Source organism: Rhineura floridana, chromosome 8, assembly GCF_030035675.1.
Source record: "Rhineura floridana isolate rRhiFlo1 chromosome 8, rRhiFlo1.hap2, whole genome shotgun sequence".
Lineage (NCBI taxonomy): Eukaryota > Metazoa > Chordata > Lepidosauria > Squamata > Rhineuridae > Rhineura > Rhineura floridana.
In genome coordinates, this window is record NC_084487.1 from 41,105,866 (window position 1) to 41,131,839 (window position 25,974).

General features: G+C 39.7%; 1 protein-coding gene across 15 annotated transcripts in view; it reads right to left on the bottom strand.

Annotated features, from left to right (window-relative positions):
• Nucleotides 1-25,974, bottom strand: part of RBFOX2 (RNA binding fox-1 homolog 2) — a 252,551-nt gene that overhangs the window by 33,601 nt on the left and 192,976 nt on the right. For all 15 annotated transcript variants that reach the window (XM_061638996.1, XM_061639001.1, XM_061639000.1 and 12 more), the window contains 2 exons: nucleotides 22,730-22,876; nucleotides 2,581-2,634 (listed from right to left, as the gene is read on the bottom strand). In XM_061638996.1, the coding sequence (XP_061494980.1) occupies nucleotides 2,581-2,634; nucleotides 22,730-22,876 (201 nt within the window). The remainder of the gene's footprint in view (nucleotides 1-2,580; nucleotides 2,635-22,729; nucleotides 22,877-25,974) is intronic.

The window sequence follows — 25,974 nt, forward strand, 5'->3', positions numbered from 1 at the left end:
AAAAACTATCATCTCATCTCAGATGGACCAATGGGTAAGATGCAGAATTTTCAGAAACTTCCCAAAATTTTCCAACACTGGAACAATTCTGGCAGAGGACTTTTGCCACAGTTTTGAAGGGATAAAGATCTGCTCAGCCCATGGAAGAGCTTCACAATTAGTGGATGGGGGGCACACCCAAGGCAATTTGAATTTTGTATTTGCAACTTTTCAACACTGATTTATCCAATACATATCAAAGAATATACCCTTTAGAAACCCAGGGAGAGGAGGGGTAATATTGACAACACAGCACAATGCAGGCAGCAGGAGCATCTGCTTTCCGATTCCCAAGAGAGAGGAGGAGAGAGGTTCCATATCGTTAGGTTAGAACAGAAACCACAGGGTAGGAGAAAGGCATTCAAGTTTTGGCATACTGTTTTTGCAGAAGAAAGGGGAATGACAAGTGGAAGGTCCCTAGAAATATTTGTGTTTCACCACTGGGGATTCTAAATTATGGTTTTTAAAAAAGAAGGGCAAATTCCAGATGTCCCAATTCAATATTCAGTGACATAACCAACAAACGTTCTTTGGGGGTTTCTTGAGTCCCACTTATACTATTCACCACCTTTGAAACAAGAGGCCTCAGTTTTGAGCCCACTCATAAGACTGTTGCAAATTTGATAGGCAGGTGCTAGAAATTCTACCACCAAATATAGAAGAACCTAATCAGGCTAAATATTGCCTGAATGAAAGGAGCAGGGACAAATACCTGCAAAGCATTTCACTATCAGCTCTTGTTTTAACTGAAAACCAGAAGTCTTGGATTGTCTTAGTGGCACCGTTAAATATTCATCATTAGAATTCTGTGATTTATGGAAGATTCTGAACGCAAGGACAGAGATGGTGTCCAAGTAAATGTATATGAAATGAGAAAAGTAAGCCCATGTGAAGGCACACATGTACATAAAATTAAAGCATAGATTCACATGAAGAAATGGATAACTGCATTATCCTTTCTGATAGGACTGCTAATTTTGCGTCTTTTTACGCATGTAAAAGAGAAGAGATTGTGTACAAGAATCTGTTTCCCCAAGGCTGACAATAATAACTAAAGCAAATCTAATTCATAAACAGTTTGGGCCTATGAATATCAAAACTGCAGAGAGGAGAGAAAAATATTTAGACATTCAGTCACAGCAGACTGCATTACGTTCTATTAAGCGTTGCAAATGAAGGTTGCTCAGTTTGCAGAAGGCTGCTCTTTTCAGCCTACTGCTCTTCCAAATAGCCATGCTGACTTTCCTCCACAAACTTTATTCCACTGTCAGTGGCCTATGGCTAATGAAGGGCAACAGCCAAGCACAGCACCCCTTCTATTTGTGAGATCAGACAAACTTGTGAAATAAATAAAGGCATAAAGGGCTGCATGCAGCCCACTGCAGTTCTCTACAAGTCCAGCGCATGCATGTTGCATTTATTTTATCTTTAAACTAAGCTCAAAAACAATTTGTTTCAAAGGGCTTTAAAAAAGCTTCCAGAATTTACTGGAAGTACAAGGTAGGCAGAAAATTATAGTAGTTAATATTAAATATAATCCCTTTTCTGGTTTTCAGATAATACAGAGAAAGGAATTTCAACAATCTAACTGAGCAAATTTGAACCTGAACATAGAATCCAAGTGAGGCTATCTATACTATACTAGGCCGTGATTTTTTACTTTTTAAAAAAAACCCTTAGATGTTACACCTTTAAACTGTCATGTGATGGGGTGGGGGGATGGGACAGATGTTCATTTTTAATTAAAAGTGGAAAACTTAGCATTGATTAAGTCAAGCATAGTATAGACATGCACTGTGCAAGCTTCCCCCACAGAGCTCTGCCAATGCACCTTGCTCCTGACCTGCAACACTCCCTGCTATTCCAGTGCTGGACCTACTGGGCAGAGAGAGAATCACATCAATTCTTCAGTGAGGGGACATTGGTTTCATGACGAGAACCAGTTAGGACAAGTATCACTCAAAATTGCTGCACTTGTGACCATAATGTTAGCAATTTGTTCTCTAGAGAGTTCAATTAGTATTAACTTTGAAAAAGCTATCATTCGGATGCTTCTTGAACAGCTACACAAGTAGCTATTCTAGAAAATTAGAAGCTTATACAGATATCATAACTTATGAAAAGCCAACATTTTTGCAATGTTGAAGGGTCCATTATGCATCAGAGGAGGTGGATTTTTTTCTTTTACCCAAGTTGGCCAAGATTTTCTTTTACCCAAGATTTTTATGTGGACAAAAGACATCTTTCCCAAACACCAGTAATGTCAGAGAAATTAAAAGAAAATCTGCCTCCAATAGCTTCAGTGACCCTTTTATCCTTAGAGGTTTTGGATGCCTGATCTTTCCAAAGGAATATTATGCAAGATGGCTATTGACTACACTCAAAACCTGCAATTATATGGAATGGCAATTTTAAGTTAACACATAATGACCATTTCCTGTTCTGTCTCAAAAGTATATTCTCCAGGCAGGAAGTCAACTGAGGGGATGGGGTGGCAGGGGACGGGGAGAGAGAGAAACTAAATATAAAAACAAAACTTACCTTGGAGCCACGTTCATTAAAGATTATCTCTACATCAAGGATTTTGCCAAATTGCTGTAAAGACAGAAGATATACCCCTTGTTAGCTACTACATTTATACTCCTTTCTAAAATCGTCAATAGCTAGCTGCACAGGTGCGAAATGATGTACAACAAACTAAAGTTGCTTCATTTCAGTTCAGTTGCTGAATTCCTTCTGGCTGTCCGCTTCATTTAAGTCCTATTCAGGCATTCATGTGAAAGCATGTGGGCTTAAAGTGAGGAGGGGTCACGGCCATGCATGCAAGCCCCATCCCCAATGTCCCTGTGTGTGCCACCTCCACTTCAGATATTCTGCACTGAAAGGGAAAATATGCAGAGTTTCTAAGTATATTCAGCTGAACGCACTTAGAATCCCGCCCCCCGATCAGAAACCCTGTCTTAGCAGGGTTCCCAATCAAGGTGGAAAGGCTGTAGCTCAGTGGGAGAGCATCTGCCTTGCACGCAGCAGGTCTCAAGTTTAATCCTTGGCATTCCCAGGTAGGGCTCGGAAAGGCTTCTATCTGAAATCCTGGAGAGCCATTACCAGCCACTGTAGACAAACTCAACTAGTGGCCTGACTTGGGATAAGGCAGCTTCCTATGCTCCTGTTTTTTCCTGCTCACAGCCTGTTTCGTCCATTAATCCTAACCTTTTCCACAGTTCCTCCTCGATTCCTCTCTTTATTCAACCCCTCTAGAGTGTGTCCTCAGACCTCTACTTTTCAGTATGCGCTGCCACTATCTACTGTCGCTTATGTCATTTAGTCATATGATTCTCAGTCCATCTCACTGTCGTCTCAGCTCTATCTATCCCCCTTCTAGCTGACATCGTGACATGCGGCTCAGTGATAGAGCATCTGCTTTGCATGCAGAAGTTCCTTAGTTTAGTCCCTGGCATCTCCAGATAGGGCTGGGAATGTCTCCTGCATGAAACCATCAGTGTAGACAATACTGGCCTAGATGGACCAATGTTCTGACTCGGTATAAGGCAGTTTCCTATGTCCCTATATCCTTAGGCTCTGCGTCAATATTTCAGAGCCAAACCGTTCCATTAGCTTTCTTTTTTCCCCAGGCTTTTCCCCATACCTTTCCCCTTCAGGTTTTCATTTTTTGTTCCACTCCATGCTTTGCATCCCTTCTTCAGTCACTCTGTATCTTGGTTCTCTTCACTTTTTAGCTCTCCTACTTTGTGGGACCTCTTTCCATTGAGCTCTCCGGTCCTAAGCCTCCTTATTTGGTGAACATAGTTCTGCCTTTCTCTAGCCATGTATAAAAGGGAGTTTTTAATTCAATTTAGAAAGTTGAATTTCACAAGTAACAAGTTCCCTCAGCAGAAGGAATGTTCAAGAACATTTTAATCACCACATTAGCTCAACCCCCAACGCAGCCAGGTGCTTCATGCCTCAGAGTCACTTAGCGCAGCACTTTAAAGGTTCCTAAAGAGCAAGTGGATGCTGTACAGCCACCTTGGTATTCAGAAGCTCTTGCATTACTTCCAGACACTTGTGTGGCTGTACCCTTTTAAAAATTGTTTCTTCATTAAACCCAACACCACACACCATTTCTTTTCATCTGATCAACCACATCTCATATACTCAGCCTTAACATGCATTAAAATGGGGTTTTCACATGCATTAAAATGGGGTTTTCACCATTAAAAAAAACTTTAAATTTTTTTTCTAGGATATCATGGATATAGTTCCATTCTAATAGTGTAATTCTACATATATTTACTCAGAAGTAAGCTGCACTGAGTAACTGTAGATCTCATATCCTTTCCAAAGGGGATATGGTGCTTCATTAAGTATATAGATTTCATAAATGCCTGTCTCAAAAAGTATGAGTCACTTCCATAAATAAATAAATAAATAAATAAATAAATAAATAAATAAATAAATAAATAAATAAATAAATAAATAAATAAATAAAAAGGTCACTGTTGCCTCTTATAAGCTTTATATCTCCCCCCACCCCCAAACCCCCTGTCCATCTGAATTTAACTATTACTGCTTTGTTGTCAACTCTTCTAAATTTTACTGTAAACAACATGACTTTCCCTACAGGCAGTAAACTAACTAGGCCCGCAGCATTCACTGTGTGGATAGTGCTGAATGAGACACTGAGCACGTACAGTAATAAAGTAGCACTTAAGATATTTCAGTCTATGACCCAAAGGGGGTCCCTATGCCCTTGATACTACCTGGCAACTGCTAGCTTGCCACCAGCTTTGCTGGCTTAAAGCAGGAGCTCAATACCTCCTTGTCAGGCAGCTATTTAAGATGCTAGCCTTTAAGATGTTAGCCTAGAGTAAGTCTTATGCGTTGTTCTTAGAGCTGCGAACTAAATTTAGAATGAGGCCATTCAGCTACAATTTGGCAACAAAAGCTAACATACCCATTTCTCACTACAGTAATTCAATAGGTATGATACTGAAGCAAATTTTGAATGCAAATGTTTTTCAGCTCCACATTCAACCCATTATAATCTTCAAGTGCGCTCACTCTTCATTGCTTGAGGCAGGGCACACTGTTTTATTCCACATGAACCAATCCATACAGGAAGACAAGGCATGATTGGAAGAGTTTTGCAAATAACTGAGATGACACAGCCTGTAAATACTGCACTAGCCTCAAGCGTGTTGAAAATAGCTTACAATTCTTGTTAACTTCAAGCCAATGGAAGGGCGGCAAAGTAGTAGATGGGACTCCAACTTGTTCTATGAGATACTGGATTGTATTTTCACCCAACTTTCTCAAAAACAATCCTTGTCTGTACATATCTCTCAACAAACAGCATGAAGCCTTAGGGCTCCCAACACCAGGGACCAGAATTTGTATACCTCTGACTTATGACATTTAAGTGTATCCTAGGGTGGATTGCATTAAATTAGGACAATTAAGTCAATGATTTAAATATGTAAAAGTTGGGAAGTCAGATTTAAATGACTGAATTAAATCCATTTACTATTTTTTAAAATTCATTTATTTCCTGAACAAGCATATAAACTAATTGGTTGATATAATTATGAAACACATAAGTTTGCAAATAAATAGATACTTTACACTACCTAGGAGCATAATCCAAAAACTTTGGTCATGCAACCCACATACCTTTTGTGCTACAGCATTAATAATTGGAGAGCACATGTGAAATCAAGCATTTCTGTTTGACTGTACATCTGCAAAGGCACTAAGGAAGAACACCTGCTTGAAATACCACCCCAAATTTTCCCAAAACAAGGACTGGTAATTACTGGGTAGAACAGTGTTGCTTCATGACATGGACAGTAAGATCTCATGCAATTTAACCAAAAATCTTAATAATCATAGCTTGCACCATAATATAAATACAATACAGGCATACCCCGCTTAAAGTAGCTTCACTTAAAGTAGCCTCGCTATAAAGTACATGCTCCATACTCCACCATACCCCGCTTAAAGTACGTGCGCTTCGCAATAACGGACACTTTATTGGCATGACACCGCTGCCATCTAGTGGTGATTGTGTGTAGTACAAGTGAAGATAATTGCTTCACTTTAAGTACACTTTCACTTAAAGTACACTCTCCGGTCCCATTGCGCACATTAAAGCGGGGTATGCCTGTATACATAACCAACGCCATTTATTTTGGATCTCAAAAGTCAGATTTCATTGCTCTAGGTAATTCTTTCAAATAAAAAAGGAAGCACTAATTCATTGTGTTTGATAGAGGTTCATCAGTTCAATTTTTCAGATTTCATTTTGAAACATGTTTATTAATATATATTTTTTAAAAACCCAAATGAAAATATTTAATTTAAATAGAAAACTAATTTTGTTCTAAAAATGGGTTTTATCTCTCTCAGTACATCCTGTGGTACAGTTTCAGCTTACCTTCTATATATTTGTAGAACTGAGGTTTCTTGTTTATTCACAATTTCTTGGATTGATTGTGGTCTGCGCCATTTTCTGTTTTATACACTACCTTATCCCCATGTTAATTATTCTCTCCCTCACTTGCCTGAGCAGAAACTCTTGGATTATTGGCACTCTACACACTACATGAATTGCCATAATCTCTACTTGCTACATCCATGATTCTCAACCAGAGGTCCAAAGACCAGCACCCATCTGTGATAAAATGCCTAAAGATCTACCATCTAGGCTAGGAGCTGGGCTGCTGCCTCACTCATACCACAGGCTCTTGCTCCCCCCAGCATATTTAGACTCTTCTGGCTGTTCCCCCTTTCTTACAGGGGGAAGAAATGCAAAAGAGACATCCCTCTAAAACTGTGGGTAATCAAGGCACTGCAGCAACTAAACACAAGAGAAAACTACGCACATGCCACTGCAGCCAAGATGTCACAGATTTTAATTAGACCATTTATATTAGAGTCCTGGGCAGAAAGTTACATCAGGTACTGAGCCATGTTAAGACATCAAGGTCTGGGAATCTGGGAGGGAGTAGGATGGGAAAAACCTCTCAGCCTATGGTACTTACTAGCCTTTTACAATCAAGCTTGATAGGGCTCAATATATGAAGAAATTTTCTCAAACCTACTGACAATAGGAGTAATGATGGGGTGTGGCTAGGTGAGCCCAAGATGGTCACTTAATCTCTTAGTACCTCTTCCCCCTGGAGGGAAAAAAAAACCTTTTTGTAGCATTTAGCCAGTGAAATTTGCAAATAATGATCCGCTTGGCTATTAGGGTATGTTATCTTCCTATATTAAGACCAAAGAAGGTGTGCTAGAAGACTATTTTCATCTGATTGGACTGGATGGTTCTACCTCAATCAAAAGGCCTCTAACAGACAACATGGCTCCCGGACATCCTAAATCAGCACGAACATCTCATGGCGATACGGGACAAAATATTTCTAATTTCAAGGAAGAACTGGCTTCACATTTAGGAATATTGGAGAAAAAACTAGAAGGAAGCTGGATGGTGGTAAGACTCACAGATGATAAATTAGAAATACTGAACTCTTAGCTGGGGGAAATTGTCACCACAGCCTCAGAAGCTATGTACATGGGCCTGATGAACTCAGAGGACATACTATTCCTGACACATGAAAATAAAATCCTCAAAAGTAAGGTGACAGAATTGGAAAATCACAGCCATAGATTAAACCTGAGATTCTGTGGAATTAAAGAAAACATAGAAGACCATTCACCTTCAACAGAGTCTTTTATAGCAGGATGGCTTGCTTGAGACCTTGAAATAACAGCTGAAGACTTTGATAGAGCTCATCGTGCACTAACTACAAAACCTAAGAACTCTGCTCCACCAAGGGACATCATAGTCTGTTTTTCACAGTATGGGGGGAAAAAACTTCTGACAAAAATTAAAAAGGCGAAAGACTTAAATTTTGAAGGAAAGTCAATAATGGTTCTTCAAGATTTAAGCCCCGAAACCTTGAAAAAATGCAGGGAATTTCGCCCCATGACAACACGGTTGCAAACAGCAAGTATTTGTTACAGGTGGGGCTTTCCCTTTAATCTGATTGTTCCACGGAACTAAATATTAACTGCAACCACAATACGGGAAGCAATGTCCATACTACAATTATGCAGCATAGAAGGACCTCAGACTTACCACCTGAAGGTGGGGAAGAAGAAGTAAGGAATCAAAATAAAAAAGGTGAATTGCAAAGGAAACAACCAGGAGAATAATTTCGCAAAAGACTCATTGAGGTGGAGGAGGGGGAAGAGTTGATGAGAGGCATCAGGCGCGTCATGAGATTCGGGAGCCATGGTTAATTTCACAGATACATTTCAAGATAAAACATGAACACTTTTAAGAACCATCAGCAATTTCAGTGGTAGTATTAAATATAGGTAAAAAGGTGAAGGTGAGTGTATATGTCCCCACAGATTTAGGGAAATGTGGACTTATATGCATACCTAATATCTGGTTAAATGAAGGAAAATTATTTGCAAGGGACATTGTCCCTTTTTTATTGTTACTTCCTATATTTTAGGGAGAAATCTCTGTGTGGGGGGGAGGTAGCAAGATTATTCTTTAAGTTAATTTGTAATAGTATATAATTTGGCGGCTTCCCCCTGGAAGGAGATAGTGTGTTGATAACACACAGGGCATAAGCCAGTGTCCCACACTGATGGGTGTGGGCACAGTTCCAGCAGGTTTGCAGGACTGCATTGGATAGAACCTATATTGTTTTAATTAGTTAATAGGTAGTTATATAGTTAAGTTAACGATAAAAAATGTTAGGAGGGAAGGGGGCTAAAGGCAATGGTAATATCAAAAGGGAATGAGAATACATCATATTTTAGTTTAGGTACTTATCTGTTAACAGGCAAAATATATCTATGGGAGAAAGAAATGGTTTAAAAATAGTGACTTTAAATGTTAAAGGTTTATAAAGGTTTAGGTAATGTAATGAAAAGAAAAAGGCTAACATCATATGTTAGCAAAATGAATCCTACAATAACTTTTCTAAAGGAGACACACAAAATAGAGATAAAATAAAAATAGAGATTCTTTATTTAATCATAGATATTTTGGAGAGCAATACATACCATCAGGTTCCTCTAAGGCAAGAGGGGTGGTTATTATCTTTAAGGCCAATTTTCCTTTTGTAGCAGAAAAGACAAGGAAATACCCGGGGGTGTTATAAAAGGATTGCTTAATGGTACTGATTACAATTGGCACAATTTATGCTCCCAATAAAGGGCAAATTAATTTTTTGACCACCCTTTAAAAAAAAAACTTTTCAAAAAGGACAATTGATAATAGGGGGTGACTTTAACATTACTCTTAGGGGCATGACATCTTTTGAAAAAAAGAGGAAGAATAACACTAGTAAAAAGCAGAGGAAACAATCCCCACTTTTTCAGGATAAACAACAATTTGCTACTATTCTCAAGAAATTTAATTTAAAAGATACCTGGACTGAATTATACCCAAGAGACTATAGCTTTATGTTTTTCTCAATGACCTCTAAATCCCATTCCAGGTTGGACAGTATCATCGTCACAACAGATCTGCTCCCATCTTTAATTAATGCAGAAATAGGAGCAATAAGAATCATAGATCATGCTCCAATCTCAACAACTATAGAAAATACACAATCCAATAAGAAACCCTTCAACTGGAAATTGAACCCTATATTACTCACCACACAGTCAAGTAGAGACACCATCCAAAATGCTTTAAATAATTATTTCAAAGAAAACAATACCCCAGAAATGCCAATCACAACCCAGTGGGAGGCCATGAAAGTTGTGCTCAGGGGAATTTCTATAAAAAAAACTATATAAAATTAGAAATAATTTGCAAATTAATAAATTAGACAATGAGATAAAAAATCTAGTACAAAAATATGGGAAAACAGGTTCCCATGAGATCTACAAACAAACAGAAATAACATGTAAAGAATTGGACCTACTGGAAGTTAATAAAACCATGGTTAACATTCTATACACCAAACAAAGGTTTTATGAGTTTGGCAGGAGAGGCTCACGGTTACTAGCAAACAGGATTAAACAAAAACACAAAAAAATACCATAACTACAATACAAAAGAAAGATGACTCAATAACTTGTTCTCCAATTGAAATTAGGGAGATATTTGCTACTTTCTTTAAAAACCTACACCAAAATAATACTGTGGATCCAGAAAATATTGAGAAATTTATACAAAAAGCAGAATAATCTCTGCAAGATACAGATAAAAGAACACTAATGAAAAGTATTAGTACAGAGGAAATTGAATCAGTAATTAAACCCCTTAAAACAAATACAACACCAGGACCAGATGATTTTACCAATGCATTTTACAAATTATATACATCAATCTTGATTCCACAATTATCAAAGCTTTTTAACGGGATACTTCAATGTGACCCATTCCCACACACGTGGACTCAATCTAAAATTGTAGTCCTTTTAAAACCTCATCATGATCTTCGACTGACAGGTTCCTATAGACCCATAGCACTACTTAACACAGATTATATATAATATTCAATTATAGTCAGTAGATTAAAACATATAATTCCAAAATTAATTCATTCTGATCAATCTGGTTTTGTGCCACACAGACAAATTACTGACCCCATAAGAAGAATTTTAAATCTTATTAATTATTGCAAAATTAATCAATTACCCCTAGCCTTTTTATCTTTACATATTTTAACTGCATACATTGGCCTTTTTTAATATCAGTAACACAAAAAATGAATTTTGGTAATGAATTTAAAAAAAAAATTCCCCAACAATAGCATCTGTAAAAATTAATGGGATTGACTCACCTTATATTGATATATGTCACGGCACCAAACAAGGATGCCCGTTGTCACCTCTCCTGTTCCTCTTAGCAACAGAACCATTAGCACAACATTTGAGCAACAACAATAAAATAAAGGGAATTGAAACTGGGAATGAAACGCATCTGGTTAGTAGGTACGCAGATGATACAGCCCTACTTATTACAAACCCAGTAGAAGCTGTACCTCATGTCAAAGATATACTGGAAACCTTCGCAAATGTCTCTGGGCTTCGGGTGAACCTTCAAAAATCTGAAGCACTGTCCTTCCATATTCCCCCTGAGGCCCAGAGGCAATTCTCATCTGCCCTGGGGGTTAGTTTATGCCCAAGGCAGTTGAGATATTTAGGTATACAGGTACATAAAAATATGAATAAACTGTTTTTGGTTAACTACAGGCCCTTGTGGTATAACATAAAGGCAGATATGAACAGGTGGACCAAATAAAAACTTTCTCTATCTGCTTGTATAGTCACAATAAAAATGAATGTTTTGCCTAAACTAACATTTCTTTTTCATGAACTCCCACCAGTATATGTAGCTGATAAACAACTCAAAATTTGGCAAAAAGGATTTGAGTCATTTTATTCTTAAGAAAAAATCTCCTAGGATTAAAAAATATATATTATTTCATAAATCCAATCAAGGGGGGTGGGGAGTTCCACACATAAAATTTTATTATGACGCCAATCAGTTGTGCCACCTATTGCAACTGAATAGGTGACAAATTAAAAAAAAATGGATTCAATTAGAAAACACCGAAATACAGGGCGTTCTGCTGGGAATATGGCTCCTTAGCATAAAAGCAAATAAAACAATAAGTCAGCAAAAACCCATTTACAACTGCTTTGCTCAAGATCTGGGGACAATGGTCATGACGACTTGTCCTTTAGTCCCTTTATTCTTTCACTGGGACTTTTTAAATAAAAATAGATATTTACCATGGCAACAGTGGCAGGAACAAGGATTACTTTGTTTAAGAGATTGTTACCCAAATAAAGTTTTAATAAGAGAAAGAAACTTTAAACAAATAGTGGGCCAATCAGGGTTTCAATGGCTTTTTTGGAGACAAATTCATGATTTTCTTTCCTGCCCAAAAGTCAAAGCACAAGCAATATCAAACCTATCATCTTTCAAAAATATAATTTTGGCAGCACAAAACAGAAAAAGGGATTATCTCTAGACTATATAACTTACTTTTAGTTATGGGGTCAGAACAGCTAATAGGATTCAAACATCATGGAGCTGGATGAGACAGACTGGGAACAATTATGAAATAACCGTTTGATACCCACATCCTCCCATCAAGTTCAGGAGGTAATGTTAAAAATTGCCCTTCGCTGGTATGCTACTCCAGTATACCTATCAAGGGTGAACCACACCCTCTCCCCTAAATGTTGGAGAGGATGTGGTTCAATTGGTACATACCACCATATATGGTGAAAAAGTTAAAACCTTTTGGAATGATATTTTCAAAGAAAATCAAAAAACCAATCAAGACATTACTCAAACACTACAGCTTGCTATTTTAAATTTGTTTACTGATTCCAATAAGAGTGTACAATGTAAGAACTTAATAGGTCATCTACTTATGGCAGCACGTCTTACAATTGCCAAGCAATGGAAAGACCTAAAGCGTGCTTCAATAAAATATTGGTTGCAGAAAGTATGGCATATAGTGCTCTCGGAAAAATTAATATCTAAGCTCCTAATAGCAAGGGGAGAATTGAAGAAAGAAACCTTTGTGGACTCTTGGTACCTTTCATAATGTATGTAAGCCAAACAACAAATGGCTGAACCTACCAATAGAATATGTGGCCAGCTGGAATGCCTAAACCATAAAATACTTTAATTTAGATAAGGTTTCATATACCTATTTATTGTCTAGTTTTGTTAACATATTAAATATTATAATAAAGTACTTAAGTGCATACAAAATACACCACTGCCTAGGAAGGGGAGGGATATAGTTTAGGGCAGCCTTTCCCAACTAATAGACCACCAGATGTTGTTGGACCACAACTCCCATCTTTCCTGACCATTGGCAATGCTGGCTGAGGCTGATGGGAGTTGTGGTCCAACAACATCTGGTGGCCCACTAGTTGGGAAAGGCTGGTTAAGGGGGATATAGTAAATGTAAGATAGTTTGTTGTTATGTGACTTCAAGTCGATTACGACTTATGGTGACCCTATGAATGAGCAACCTCCAAGAGCATTTGTCATGGCCCACCCTGTTCAGATCTTGTAAGTACAGGTCTGTGGCTTCCTTTATGGAATCAATCCATCTCTTGTTTGGCCTTCCTCTTTTTCTACTCCCTTCTGTTTTTCCCAGCATTATGGTCTTTTCTAATGAATCCTGTCTTCTAATGATGTGTCCAAAAGTATGATAACCTCAGTTTCATCATTTTAGCTTCTAGTGATAGTTCTGGCTGAATTTGTTCTAACACCCAATTAATTGCCTTTTTCGCAGTCCATGTTATCCGCAAAGCTCTCCTCCAATACCACATGTCAAATGAGTTGATTTTTCTCTTATCCGCCTTTTTCACTGTCCAACTTTCACATTCATACATAGAGATTGGGAATACCATGGTCTGAATTATTCTGACTTTAGTGTTCAGTGATAATCTTTGCATTTGAGGACCTTTTGTAGTTCTCTCACAGCTGCCCTCCCCAGTCCTAGCCTTCTTCTGATTTCTTTACTATTGTCTCCATTTTGGTTAATGACTGTTTGAGGTATTGATAATCCTTGACAAGTTCAATGTCCTCATTGTCAACTTTAAAGTTACATAAATCTTCTGTTGTCATTACTTTAGTCTTTTTGACATTCAGCTGTAGTCCTGCTTTTGCGCTTTCCTCTTTAACTTTCATCAGCATTCGTTTCAAATCATTACTGGTATCGTCTGCAAATCTTAACTTATTGATATTTCTCCCTCCAATTTTCATACCTCCTTCATCTTGGTCCTATTCTGCTTTTCATATGATATGTTCTGCATATAGATTAAACAAATAGGGTGATAAAATACACCCGTCTCACACCCTTTCCGATTGGGAACCAATCGGTTTCTCCATATTCTGTCCTTACAGTAGCCTCTTGTCCAGAGTATAGGTTGCGCATCAGGACAATCAGATGCTGTGGTACCCCCATTTCTTCTGAAATTCCTTGGTCCGTTCCATTATCCAACATATGTTTGCGATATGATGTCTGGTGCCTCTTCCTGCATTGAATTCCTGCATTGAGCAGGAGGTTGGACTTGATGGCCTTATAGGCCCCTCCCAACTCTACTATTCTATGATTCCCTTTCTAAATCCATCTTAGACGTCTGGCATTTCTCGCTCCATATATAAGATAGTTTAGTAAGTTCTATTTTTATGTGTAGATTGTATTTCACTGATTGATGTTATATTAAAGATTTGTAATCTTCGTAAAAAAAACCCCAGAGTGGTTTACACAATAAAACAAAAATATAGTAAAACATCGTATCAACAAATACAATTAAAACCCACCTATATAATCAGCATAGCAAACAGTGAGTATTTCAAGGTAATCCAGCAGCAGTGTCACAAATTGCCATGTTAATTCACCAACCTGTCTCAAAGGCTTGCATGAATTGATGTGTCTTAAACTGATGTCTCATCATTATCCTCAGCCCTATCTCCTTCCATAGGAAGGCAGTTCCACAGATGGGCACTACTACCAAGAAGGCCCTATCTCACATCATCACATAGCAAGCCATACTCACTTAAGGTACTATGAGACAAGCCTCCCCAGCAGACCACAGGGCCCAACCGGGAAAATATAAGGAGAGTTGTTTATGGCTTTCTACATTAAAGTCAACACTTTAATTGGTCCCAGCCACAAATAGGTAGCCAGCGCAGTTTGCAAAGGACTGTTGTCATATGATCCCTTCTTGCTCCACGACTCACACATGCAGCTGATTCTGTATCAGCTGAAACTTTTAGATTGTCCACATAGAACACACTGTATTAATTAAGTGGGAGGTTACTGAAGTATGGGTCAGCTGTAGCAAGGGTGTCTTTTGTCCAGGAAGGGACATAGATGGAAATAGGCAGTCCTTGTTACTAAACCCACATAAGCCTGCAATGACAGTGCTGGATCCAGGAGTACTTCCAAGTTACCTACCTACTCCTTACTGCCTTCACTTTACCAGGATTCAGTCTATTAGCTCTCACTGAGCTCATTCTTGCCTCCAGGCATCTGCCTAGCATGTGATTCAAAGGGTATGAAGAGATAAGAGCTGGGTATCATCAGTATACTAATGACACTACACTACAAATCCTTGGGTGACCAGTCGCAAGAGCTTCATACATAGCTGTTAACTTGCATAGAGGACAAGATGGAATCCAAGAGCCAAAGGCTCAGCAAAAATCCTCTCAATGCCATTCCCTGTTAACATCCTTGCAGGTACGAACGGAACCACTATAACCTTGTGCCTCCAGTCGACAAAGCAGCTGCAGGACAATACCAATGATTAATAATATGAAAAGCTGCTGAGAGATCAAGGAGAATGAACAAGGCCACACTCATCAACCAAAGCAACCAAGGCCATTTCAGTGCCCAAACCAGGCCTGAAGCCACAATGAAATGAGTCTAGAGTACACCTGAAGTTGTCCAGCCACCACACTCTTGATTACCTTGCCCAGAAAGGGGATATTTGCAACTAGGAGGTAGTTGTCAAATATCTCAAGTTCAGGGAGTTCCTTCTGAAGAGGGGGCACATCACCACCTCTTTCAAGGAAGATGGCATTACCCCCTTCTGCAGTTTGTCTTTGTCCCCCTGGGTACTCAGTTCAGTGCCAGCACAGGTCAGAGAGTGGGAAGGAGGAGTCACCATCATCACAGGATTCTCTTCCCCTCACCAGGAAATCAACTGGAGCTCAGAGTTGAGGGATGTTCCTAGTGTTGAATCAGAGAATCACAACAGGGATCTGCTGGTGTACTGTGCATCCCACTGTCCAACTGCCTCCTTGCTTGAGCTGGTGGGGGGAGTTTTGGAAGTGGTGCTGGAGTAGTTCATACAACTGTACTGAAAGACTTCAATGTCCATGCTGAGGCCACTATGTCTGGTTCAGCTCAGAACTCAATGGCCACCACAGCAACCAGAGGGCTGCCTCAGTATATAATGAAGATATTCCGTTAACTGGTCTTTTGTATATATTGGAAGAGATTTGGTGGGGGTGGGGGGGTGTCAAAAACTCCATGTTTTTATGGACAGATCACAGCCTAGTGAGGTTTGGATTGATGGTGACAAGTTCACCCTGCAGGGTGGGGGCCTAAGTACAATGGTTCACACCCAGAGACTCATGGAATTAAAGGGACTTCTACAAGTTCTGGGGTAGTTTCCGGTCGACATGACTGGTGCTCATTATGGAATGGCAAGATAGAGAGGAACATATCACTCCTAAGTGCCCTTTCCAGCACTGTAGAGACTCATTGACCCCTTGTTTTTCTGAGGAGCTTTGGTCAATAAAATAGGCCCAATGCCAGCTGGAGTACAGGTGGTACAAGTCCTATAGCAAGACTGACTGAACACAGTTGAAACAAAATAATAATGCCTACCATGTGCCAGTGGTGGCAAAAAGGATCTACTTCATCACCACCACCGCATCCAGCATACTGGCCAGCAGAACATTTCCAAGTGGTGCTTGGGTTAGTGACATCTGCCCTGTAGTCAGAAACAGAGCCCTCGGAAAACCACTATTAAAAATTTGCAGAGCACTTTTGAGTTTGTCAGTCTTGCCGGTCTTTTCTAGATCACATGACAACATAAGTTGATGCTCCAGGATAAAGCGGACTTCCTGGTTGTTGCTTGATCCCTCACGGATTTCTTCACTCCTCCAACATAACATTCGCTCCTGGCCCACTTTCCTGCCATCTCCACAGTTTCTCTCTGCATTCATGTATTTTTGGAAATCCACTCCAGCTCTTTCACAGATGACATTGAACAATCAAAACTGACACAGGGAAAGGTTTTCTTTGGGGGGGGAGTACAAACCATCAAGGGCTAGTTTCAGTATGATTCACCCAAGAGAAAGCTATCTTACACAACAACAACAACAACAACAACAACAACAATAATGGGGGTAAGCACGTCCCATTTTATAGTTCCAGGGTATATCTATGTTGTTTGGAAATGCTGCACTGGCAAGAAATAAGGAATGAATTATCGTTTGCTTCTGTGCTCCAACTGTAGATCTACCCCAAGCTTCAACATGGCACATACTCTTGCATGTGTGCACAAAGAGTAAAAGCAGTTTGGGCAGGCACTATCCTTGTGTCTGATGACAGAGCCATGAAAGCCAAAGCTTCTCATTAAATAAAAAGGACTAAACCCACAGGCAACACAGTTCATATGCACTTCCCTTTTTACATCTAAGCCACTGGAAGAATCTTCCAGAAAAAACATTTACTCTAAGTAGAATGATGGTAAAGTAACCAGCAATTTGGTGGAGACTGAAAATACAAAACATTTTTCTACTCTAATATAATCTGGCATTGCTTGGGTGTTGGTTTAGAACTTCCCTTCCCCTCTGTGAGTGCTAAATAGTTAATGTGCTACCCTACTTTAAGTATTTATCAGAACAATTTCAAGGCATCACCAAAAATGATTCCTAAACTAAATTCCGTGATTAAATCAATGACTGCAAAAACATTAAATCAGTGATTCCCAAACTTTGTGAAATTACAACTGCTGAAGTGGGCTAGAAATAGTAAGTTCACCACATTGGAGCCCCATGCAGAATTTCATCCCCTCTCTTTACCAATATATGGGCACTGTTTTCAGCCTGAGAGGGATGCACTGGGTGGTGATACCATGCCCCAGGAGGGACTTAATACTGGGAACGATCTATCGTCCCCCTGATCAAAATGCTCAGGGAGACCTTGAGATGAGATATGAAATTGAGGAAGCATCCAAACTAGGAAATGTGGTAGTAATGGGTGACTTCAACTACCCGGACATAGACTGGCCGCATATGTGTTCCAGTCATGACAAAGAAGCAAAGTTCCTAGATATTCTAAATGACTATTCCCTAGATCAGTTGGTCATGGAACCGACCAGAGGGACGGCAACCCTGGACTTAATCCTCAGTGGGGACCGGGACCTGGTGCGAGATGTAAGTGTTGTTGAACCGATTGGGAGCAGTGACCACAGTGCTATTAAATTAAACATACATGTAACTGGCCAATTGCCAAGAAAATCCAACACGGTCACATTTGACTTCAAAAGAGGAAACTTCACAAAAATGAGGGGATTGGTAAAAAGAAAGCTGAAAAACAAAGTCCAGAGGGTCACATCACTCGAAAATGCTTGGAAGTTGTTTAAAAACACTATATTAGAAGCTCAACTGGAGTACATACTGCAGATCAGAAAAGGTACCGCCAGGGCCAAGAAGATACCAGCATGGTTAACGAGCAAAGTCAAGGAAGCTCTTAGAGGCAAAAAGTCTTCCTTCAGAAAATGGAAGTCTTGTCCGAATGAAGAAAATAAAAAAGAACACAAACTCTGGCAAAAGAAATGCAAGAAGACAATAAGGGATGCTAAAAAAGAAATTGAGGAGCACATTGCTAAAAACATAAAAACCAACAAAAAAAAATTCTATAAATACATTCAAAGCAGGAGACCATCTAGGGAGGCGATTGGACCCTTGGATGATAAGGGAGTCAAAGGTGTACTAAAGAACGATAAGGAGATTGCAGAGAAGCTAAATGAATTCTTTGCATCTGTCTTCACAGTGGAAGATATAGGGCAGATCCCTGAACCTGAACTAACATTTGCAGGAAGGGATTCTGAGGAACTGAGACAAATAGTGGTAACGAGAGAGGAAGTTCTAGGCTTAATGGACAATATAAAAACTGACAAATCACCGGGCCCGGATGGCATCCACCCGAGAGTTCTCAAAGAACTCAAAGGTGAAATTGCTGATCTGCTAACTAAAATATGTAACTTGTCCCTCGGGTCCTCCTCCGTGCCTGAGGACTGGAAAGTGGCAAATGTAACGCCAATCTTCAAAAAGGGATCCAGAGGGGATCCCGGAAATTACAGGCCAGTTAGCTTAACTTCTGTCCCTGGAAAACTGGTAGAAAGTATGATTAAAGCTAGATTAACTAAGCACATAGAAGAACAAGCCTTGCTGAAGCAGAGCCAGCATGGCTTCTGCAAGGGAAAGTCCTGTCTCAGTAACCTATTAGAATTCTTTGAGAGTGTCAACAAGCATATAGATAGAGGTGATCCAGTGGACATAGTGTACTTAGACTTTCAAAAAGCGTTTGACAAGGTACCTCACCAAAGGCTTCTGAGGAAGCTTAGCAGTCATGGAATAAGAGGAGAGGTCCTCTTGTGGATAAGGAATTGGTTAAGAAGCAGAAAGCAGAGAGTAGGAATAAACGGACAGTTCTCCCAATGGAGGGCTGTAGAAAGTGGAGTCCCGCAAGGATCGGTATTGGGACCTGTACTTTTCAACTTGTTCATTAATGACCTAGAATTAGGAGTGAGCAGTGAAGTGGCCAAGTTTGCTGATGACACTAAATTGTTCAGGGTTGTTAAAACAAAAAGGGATTGTGAAGAGCTCCAAAAAGATCTCTCCAAACTGAGTGAATGGGCGGAAAAATGGCAAATGCAATTCAATATAAACAAGTGTAAAATTATGCATATTGGAGCAAAAAAACTTAATTTCACATACACGCTCATGGGGTCTGAACTGGCGGTGACCGACCAGGAGAGAGACCTCGGGGTTGTAGTGGACAGCACAATGAAAATGTCGACCCAGTGTGCGGCAGCTGTGAAAAAGGCAAATTCCATGCTAGCGATAATTAGGAAAGGTATTGAAAATAAAACAGCCAATATCATAATGCCGTTGTATAAATCTATGGTGCGGCCGCATTTGGAATACTGTGTACAGTTCTGGTCGCCTCATCTCAAAAAGGATATTATAGAGTTGGAATAGGTTCAGAAGAGGGCAACCAGAATGATCAAGGGGATGGAGTGACTCCCTTATGAGGAAAGGTTGCAGCATTTGGGGCTTTTTAGTTTAGAGAAAAGGCGGGTCAGAGGAGACATGATAGAAGTGTATAAAATTATGCATGGCCTTGAGAAAGTGGATAGAGAAAAGTTCTTCTCCCTCTCTCATAATACTAGAACTCATGGACATTCAAAGAAGCTGAATGTTGGAAGATTCAGGACAGACAAAAGGAAGTACTTCTTTACTCAGCGCATAGTTAAACTATGGAATTTGCTCCCACAAGATGCAGTAATGGCCACCAGCTTGGATGGCTTTAAAAGAAGATTAGACAAATTCATGGAGGACAGGGCTATCAATGGCTACTAGCCATGATGGCTGTGCTCTGCCACCCTAGTCAGAGGCAGCATGCTCTGAAAACCAATTGCTGGAAGCCTCAGGAGGGGAGAGTGTTCTTGCACTCGGGTCCTGCTTGCGGGCTTCCCCCAGGCACCTGGTTGGCCACTGTGAGAACAGGATGCTGGACTAGATGGGCCACTGGCCTGATCCAGCAGGCTCTTCTTATGTTCTTATGTTCTTATGATTCATTCCTAAGTTACAGAGGCATCCCAGAAATATCACCATTACCAAAGCATGGTCCTATCCTTAAATCCAGACTAATGAGGTGAGCCGGATACTGCAGGCAATATTAGCACAATTGTAAGGGCACCACCTACCCACTGTGATAGACAGAGGGGAATAAGTATCTTTGTCAGTCAAAGAGCACAGGTGTGCCTCCAATGTTATTGCATAAAATCCCACAATTGATGTCCCCAAATTTGGAAAATATTGCAGTAGATAATTCTGAGAATTCATGCAGGCTGCATGTAATATTTGCTCAGTAAACACTGGGGAATTTAAAATATATTTTCTACATGCTTTTAGTTGTATTTCCTTAGTGTGGTGTGGGGGGGTGGGAGAGTAGAAGGGAGATCTCTATGCCATGCCACATACAGTATTTCACATGAAATTTTATTTGTATTGCTTCACAGAAGTTTAACAATTGTGGGTCTACGTATCTGGCAACTGAGGGGACAGAGGTGCCTGTGCATATACATATATTGGAGATTTATACAGAGAACACTAAATTCTAAATACAGACAATACTTAATTTACAATGCTAAGAACATGTAATTGGTTCCACATTGAAAATTATATTCTCATACTGCCCCACTATAAAGGTCAAAACACACTCTGCAGCGTGATCTTGGGTTAGGTCAACCGAAGCAGAAAGTGGAGGCTCAAATGAAGGATACAAAGAAATCAGACCTGAAATCACTTCCTACAGCAGCTATTGTGTACTACACTAACTATTGGACTGACTCCTGGGACACCATAAAGAACATGACATGATTTGAAATGTTAGAGCTATCTAATGTGAAATAAAGACTATATTCTGTCCATGCTTTATATATACATGAATTTACAGTGTCTTTAGTGGTAACACAAGGCAGCCCCCCCCAAAGACATAAATTCCCAGTAATCTTGTTTGACTATTGCAATGTTCATCACTGACAAAAGACATAATCAACCTATGAAACTCATTGCTATTGTAGGCTAAAAGGTTTTTCTAAAACAAAGTATTTAGGTTTATCAATAGTTTTTAGGTGCAAAAGCCCAAAGCATGTTTTGAAGGGACAAACCATTATTTACCAGACCCTGAGAACTAGGATGGACCATTGCATTGTGCCCCAATTATGAACCTCTCTCAGGGGGTTGGACTCGATGGCCTACAAGGCCCCTTCCAACTCTATGATTCTATGATTCTATGGCATCTGGGGAGCCACTGGTGGTAAACAGAACATTGGTCTAGATAAACTACCCAACTCTGTTCAGCTTCATCATGTGTGTGTCAGCTTCTCTATTACAGGGTCTTGTAGACTGGAGCAGCAGCAGCTATTTTCCTCACCAGTCACCCACTCTGGAGAGATTAAATAAACCAGTCTTCAAACTAATATTTCTGGGATCTTACTGTTCATTCTGCACTACTGCAGAGTGAGAGCCATTGTGATGGAGTGGTTAGTGTCAGGCTACAATTGGGGAGACCCAGGATCAAACTTGCACTCAGTGGATGACTCTGAGACAATCATTCACTCTCAGTCTAACCTGCCTCATAAGAACCTTTGCTGAGGAACTTTATCAACAGTATTTTAAAAATCAAAGTATATTACATACACACACACACCCTCTCTTAAAGACCACTTTGACAGGACATGCCCTTCTACGTGGTTTAAAAATGTAATTCTTAATAATACTTTCTTCTTGTTTATTAAGGACAACAGCCGACAGGGACATATGGTAGTTTAAAAGAGACACAGCTGAAACATGCTTGTAGTGTGAACCCCCACCCGAAAAGCCAGAAAATGGAAACGGGTATATTCTTTTTAGCTAGCTCTGAAGAAGTAGACCTTAAAGAGGAACTTAGTTTTCATAAAACAAATGCGTCTTTCAGAATGAAGACATTAAGGTAACATTAACTTGCAGTGACACATTCACAGCACCTGGATCCTCCTTGTTTGGCCTCAGGGAAACCAATCCAGAGCCCTGAGGGGAATGGAACAGAGTGCGCACCCAGGCAACTGAGCCTTGCCAACTATACACACCTAAGGCACAGAAGTACTTGATTCTTTTCTGTATGACTGCAGAGATTTTCAGGAAAAAACAAGGACCTGAGGCTCTAATGCATCCCCACAAGGAAAGGCTCTTTTTGTTTAAAGTCTTTTGGAGATACATAATGTTCTATGTTTTAAATTATTACTCATTTCAAATCTTCAAGACTATGTAAATCAATAAGGGGGGAGACCACAAAACAACCCTATGGTTCCTCAAAGAACATTATTAACATACCCCAAACATCTGCCGAAGATCAGGATCCCGAAAGCGGAAGGGAATGTTGGAGACATGCAGCCGTTTTGGAGTAGATTTGCTCTCAGTACTCTCATTGCTTTGTGTTTGCGATTGCTGGCCATCCGTCTGTGCCCCTCCTTCTGTCTGCTGCAATTAATTTAACAAAAAGCAGAAAGGAAATCACAAAAAAAATCCAGCCAAGATTCATCTGTTGATCAGTCCATGTCTCAGCTATTTACACCACTCTTTCTGACCTGGTATCTGAGCATCTTAAGTTTGATAAAAGCAGCAAGAAGTCTAACAACAAACAATCCTTTGTTCACAGAATGGTTGAGGGAGAACAAAAACAGGAAGAGTATCTCCACAGAGCTGGTTATTGGGAGATCAGTTACATCAGTCTAATTTGGGTGTGGATCCAAACAAATACAGATAGAGCCCCGGAAATGACTTTGCCAATACAATTACAACAGAAGCAGGTACATTTTTACTTTTAAACTGAACTTTAGCAGTTCAGATACACTGGTCTAATGTCACATCCAAGTTAAATATGTCCTGATTTCTTACATTTAAAATCCTTCTGGCATGCTTCTATTGGCCTTTAGCTTTTAACATGTCAACAAAAAACATTTATAATTATAGTAAACAGTATCCAGCATTTATACGGCACTTTAATATATCAAAAGCATTTCACATACATTGTCTTTTCAACAACCGTGTCAGGTAGGTCAGTATTATTCTCAAATTGCAAATGGGCATACTAAAGCTGAGATAATGTGGCTTGCCTGAGTTCATGGTAGAGATACGATTCTAACTGGGATGTTCTGGTTCACAGCTGCCTCTTGGCCACTATGTCCTTCTGGCTTTTAATAGCTTAAGTTGATTTAGCCATCCTCTAACATTCAAAGGCTATATTGGTTCCTCTAGTTCCATGATCCTTATGACTCCAAACAGCAGCAGCAGCATTCTACTGCATTTAGATGTAGGATACAATGTGAGAGTGCAGAGAGCATACAATCTGATTTAGCTCTATGCCAAATGCATCATAAGCCATGAAAGCCTACATTTCACTGATCAGCAGCAAGTTGACCTGAAGTGCAGACTACCCTTCAGTTATTAATAAGATTTTATAATATAAGTAAGCTCTCTATCCCCTTTTTCCTTCTCTGTCCCCAACATATGGCTGATAAGGCTATAATAAAAAACAGTGTCTTCTCCAAGTTGGTAAACCACGTAACATTCCAGTTTTGGGGGGACAGAGTTCTCAGATAACCATCAGAATACCTTACTTGAAGTGCAGCTTTTGGCTTATGCTTTCTTCTAAGGTGGTTTACTTATGTTAAAATCTACCCAAGAAGTGAAAACAAGAGAGCCATTGTGTGTCATGCTCCTCTGTATGTTCCACCTCTAAACTTATTGCGCATTACTGATGACACTGGGACCTAAATGTGGTGAAAAGTTTTAAAAATTGAAAGAGACAAAAAAAAAAACTTATTTAATCTTGGTTTGAATCTTTCCTCCGGGAGATTTGTGCAAATCTTATTATGACATGGTTAACCCTCACCATTAGGGAATCCAGTTTTGGTGAGGTTTGAAAACATGTTCCTTGACTGATGAGTGCTGGCAGAAGCAAAGTGAAATCAATAATAATCAAATCAGTTTTTACTGCAGTTAAAGCTAAGGAAAGCACAATGAAATTCTTGCTGGCATGGACGTGACTTCACTTTTCAAGCCTTGATTCTTCTTCTCCGCATCATAGGCTAATCATCATCATAAGAAGCTGAAAGGTTATTTTCTAGGCCCCACGAGGATCCATTTGCTTTGATCTGTTTCCAATGATTTTAATATACAAGTTCATTATACTTAATATGTTCCAAACAATTTGCATGTTTGGCTATACACTTTTAAAAAATGAAATCCATTTAAAAGCATAAAAGTGATATTTAAGAAGAGCCAGTATTTTTTGGTGGATTTGGTGGAACAGGTTTCAAAGTCCCTGGGGACAATGAAGCCCAATGGATGACCTTGAGCTTTAGAACATCCTACAGCCTAATCCACTTCAAAATGAAAATAAGAGTAGGATACAAATGTAGCAAGTATGAAAGTTCAGTATTTACCACCATCTCTTATATTGAGAGTCAACATCTAATTTAAGAATCTAGTATGAAATGGTACAGATCGGACCCAGACAACATGGGGCAATTATATATTTTTATCCATTCCACATATTAAAAATTCTGTTCCCCAAGATAGTAAGATGGTGCTTTCTCATGACTTAACCTAAGCATACTGTCTAGATAATGAGGATTATGGAATCCCCAGAAGAGGTGAAACAAGGGCCCCTCAGTCACTCTTAAAAGCAGTAGCACTAGGCTCTTGTCAGCTACACGCTCTCTCTCTTCCAGACATGACCTTGGACTTGTGTATGAGCTTTTCAGGACAAACAAAAGCATATTAGCAGCAAACATTCACAAGGCAACGTGCTGAGCAAGCAAGAGAAGCTTTCAGCTTTGCTTCAATCAGGCAATGAATGCAACATAAACTCCATCTGAGCATCTGCAGTCACACAATGCAAAACAAGGCACCAAACAGCTGGGATAAACTAATCCATTCAAACAAGAATCAATTTCAACCAGCCCCAAATATCGGACACACATGAGTTTCCTGACAAAGGTACACCTGATCACATCACAAAGATACTATTTACAGCAGCTTCCATTTCCCTCTTCACTACACTGACAAAATTATCTCCAAACAAATTCATGGTGCACCCTGAGGGGAGAATCAATGCAGCTAGCTTGCGATTAAATCACACTACACTGTTTGGCAGTTTTATTTCTGACTTTGTCAGAGCCCTCTACTCCCCAGGGTAAAAGTGTCCAAGGAGAAGGACAGAACCCATGACATCGCATCCATCATTTACATAGACAATGACTAGGGAAGTCTCCCAAAACGACCCTTAGATATCATTTCTCCCCCATGTTCCAAGGGCTCTCCCTCTTTAAACTACTTTTATTTGCACTCTGGAGCATAATGCAAATGTCCAAATTCTGAGCTTCTTACAACAGATGGTGAAATTGGCAAGTTGACATAGCCTTCCAGATGGTCACAGACATACGGCCCATCATTCCCACTCCTGGTCACAAAGGGCACAGACAGAGAGGAAACTGGGAACATGTCTAAACTGGTGGATCTCAGTGTAACAGGGCTCCCTTGGGTAGTGTGAACAGTTGCCAGGGATGGGCCTG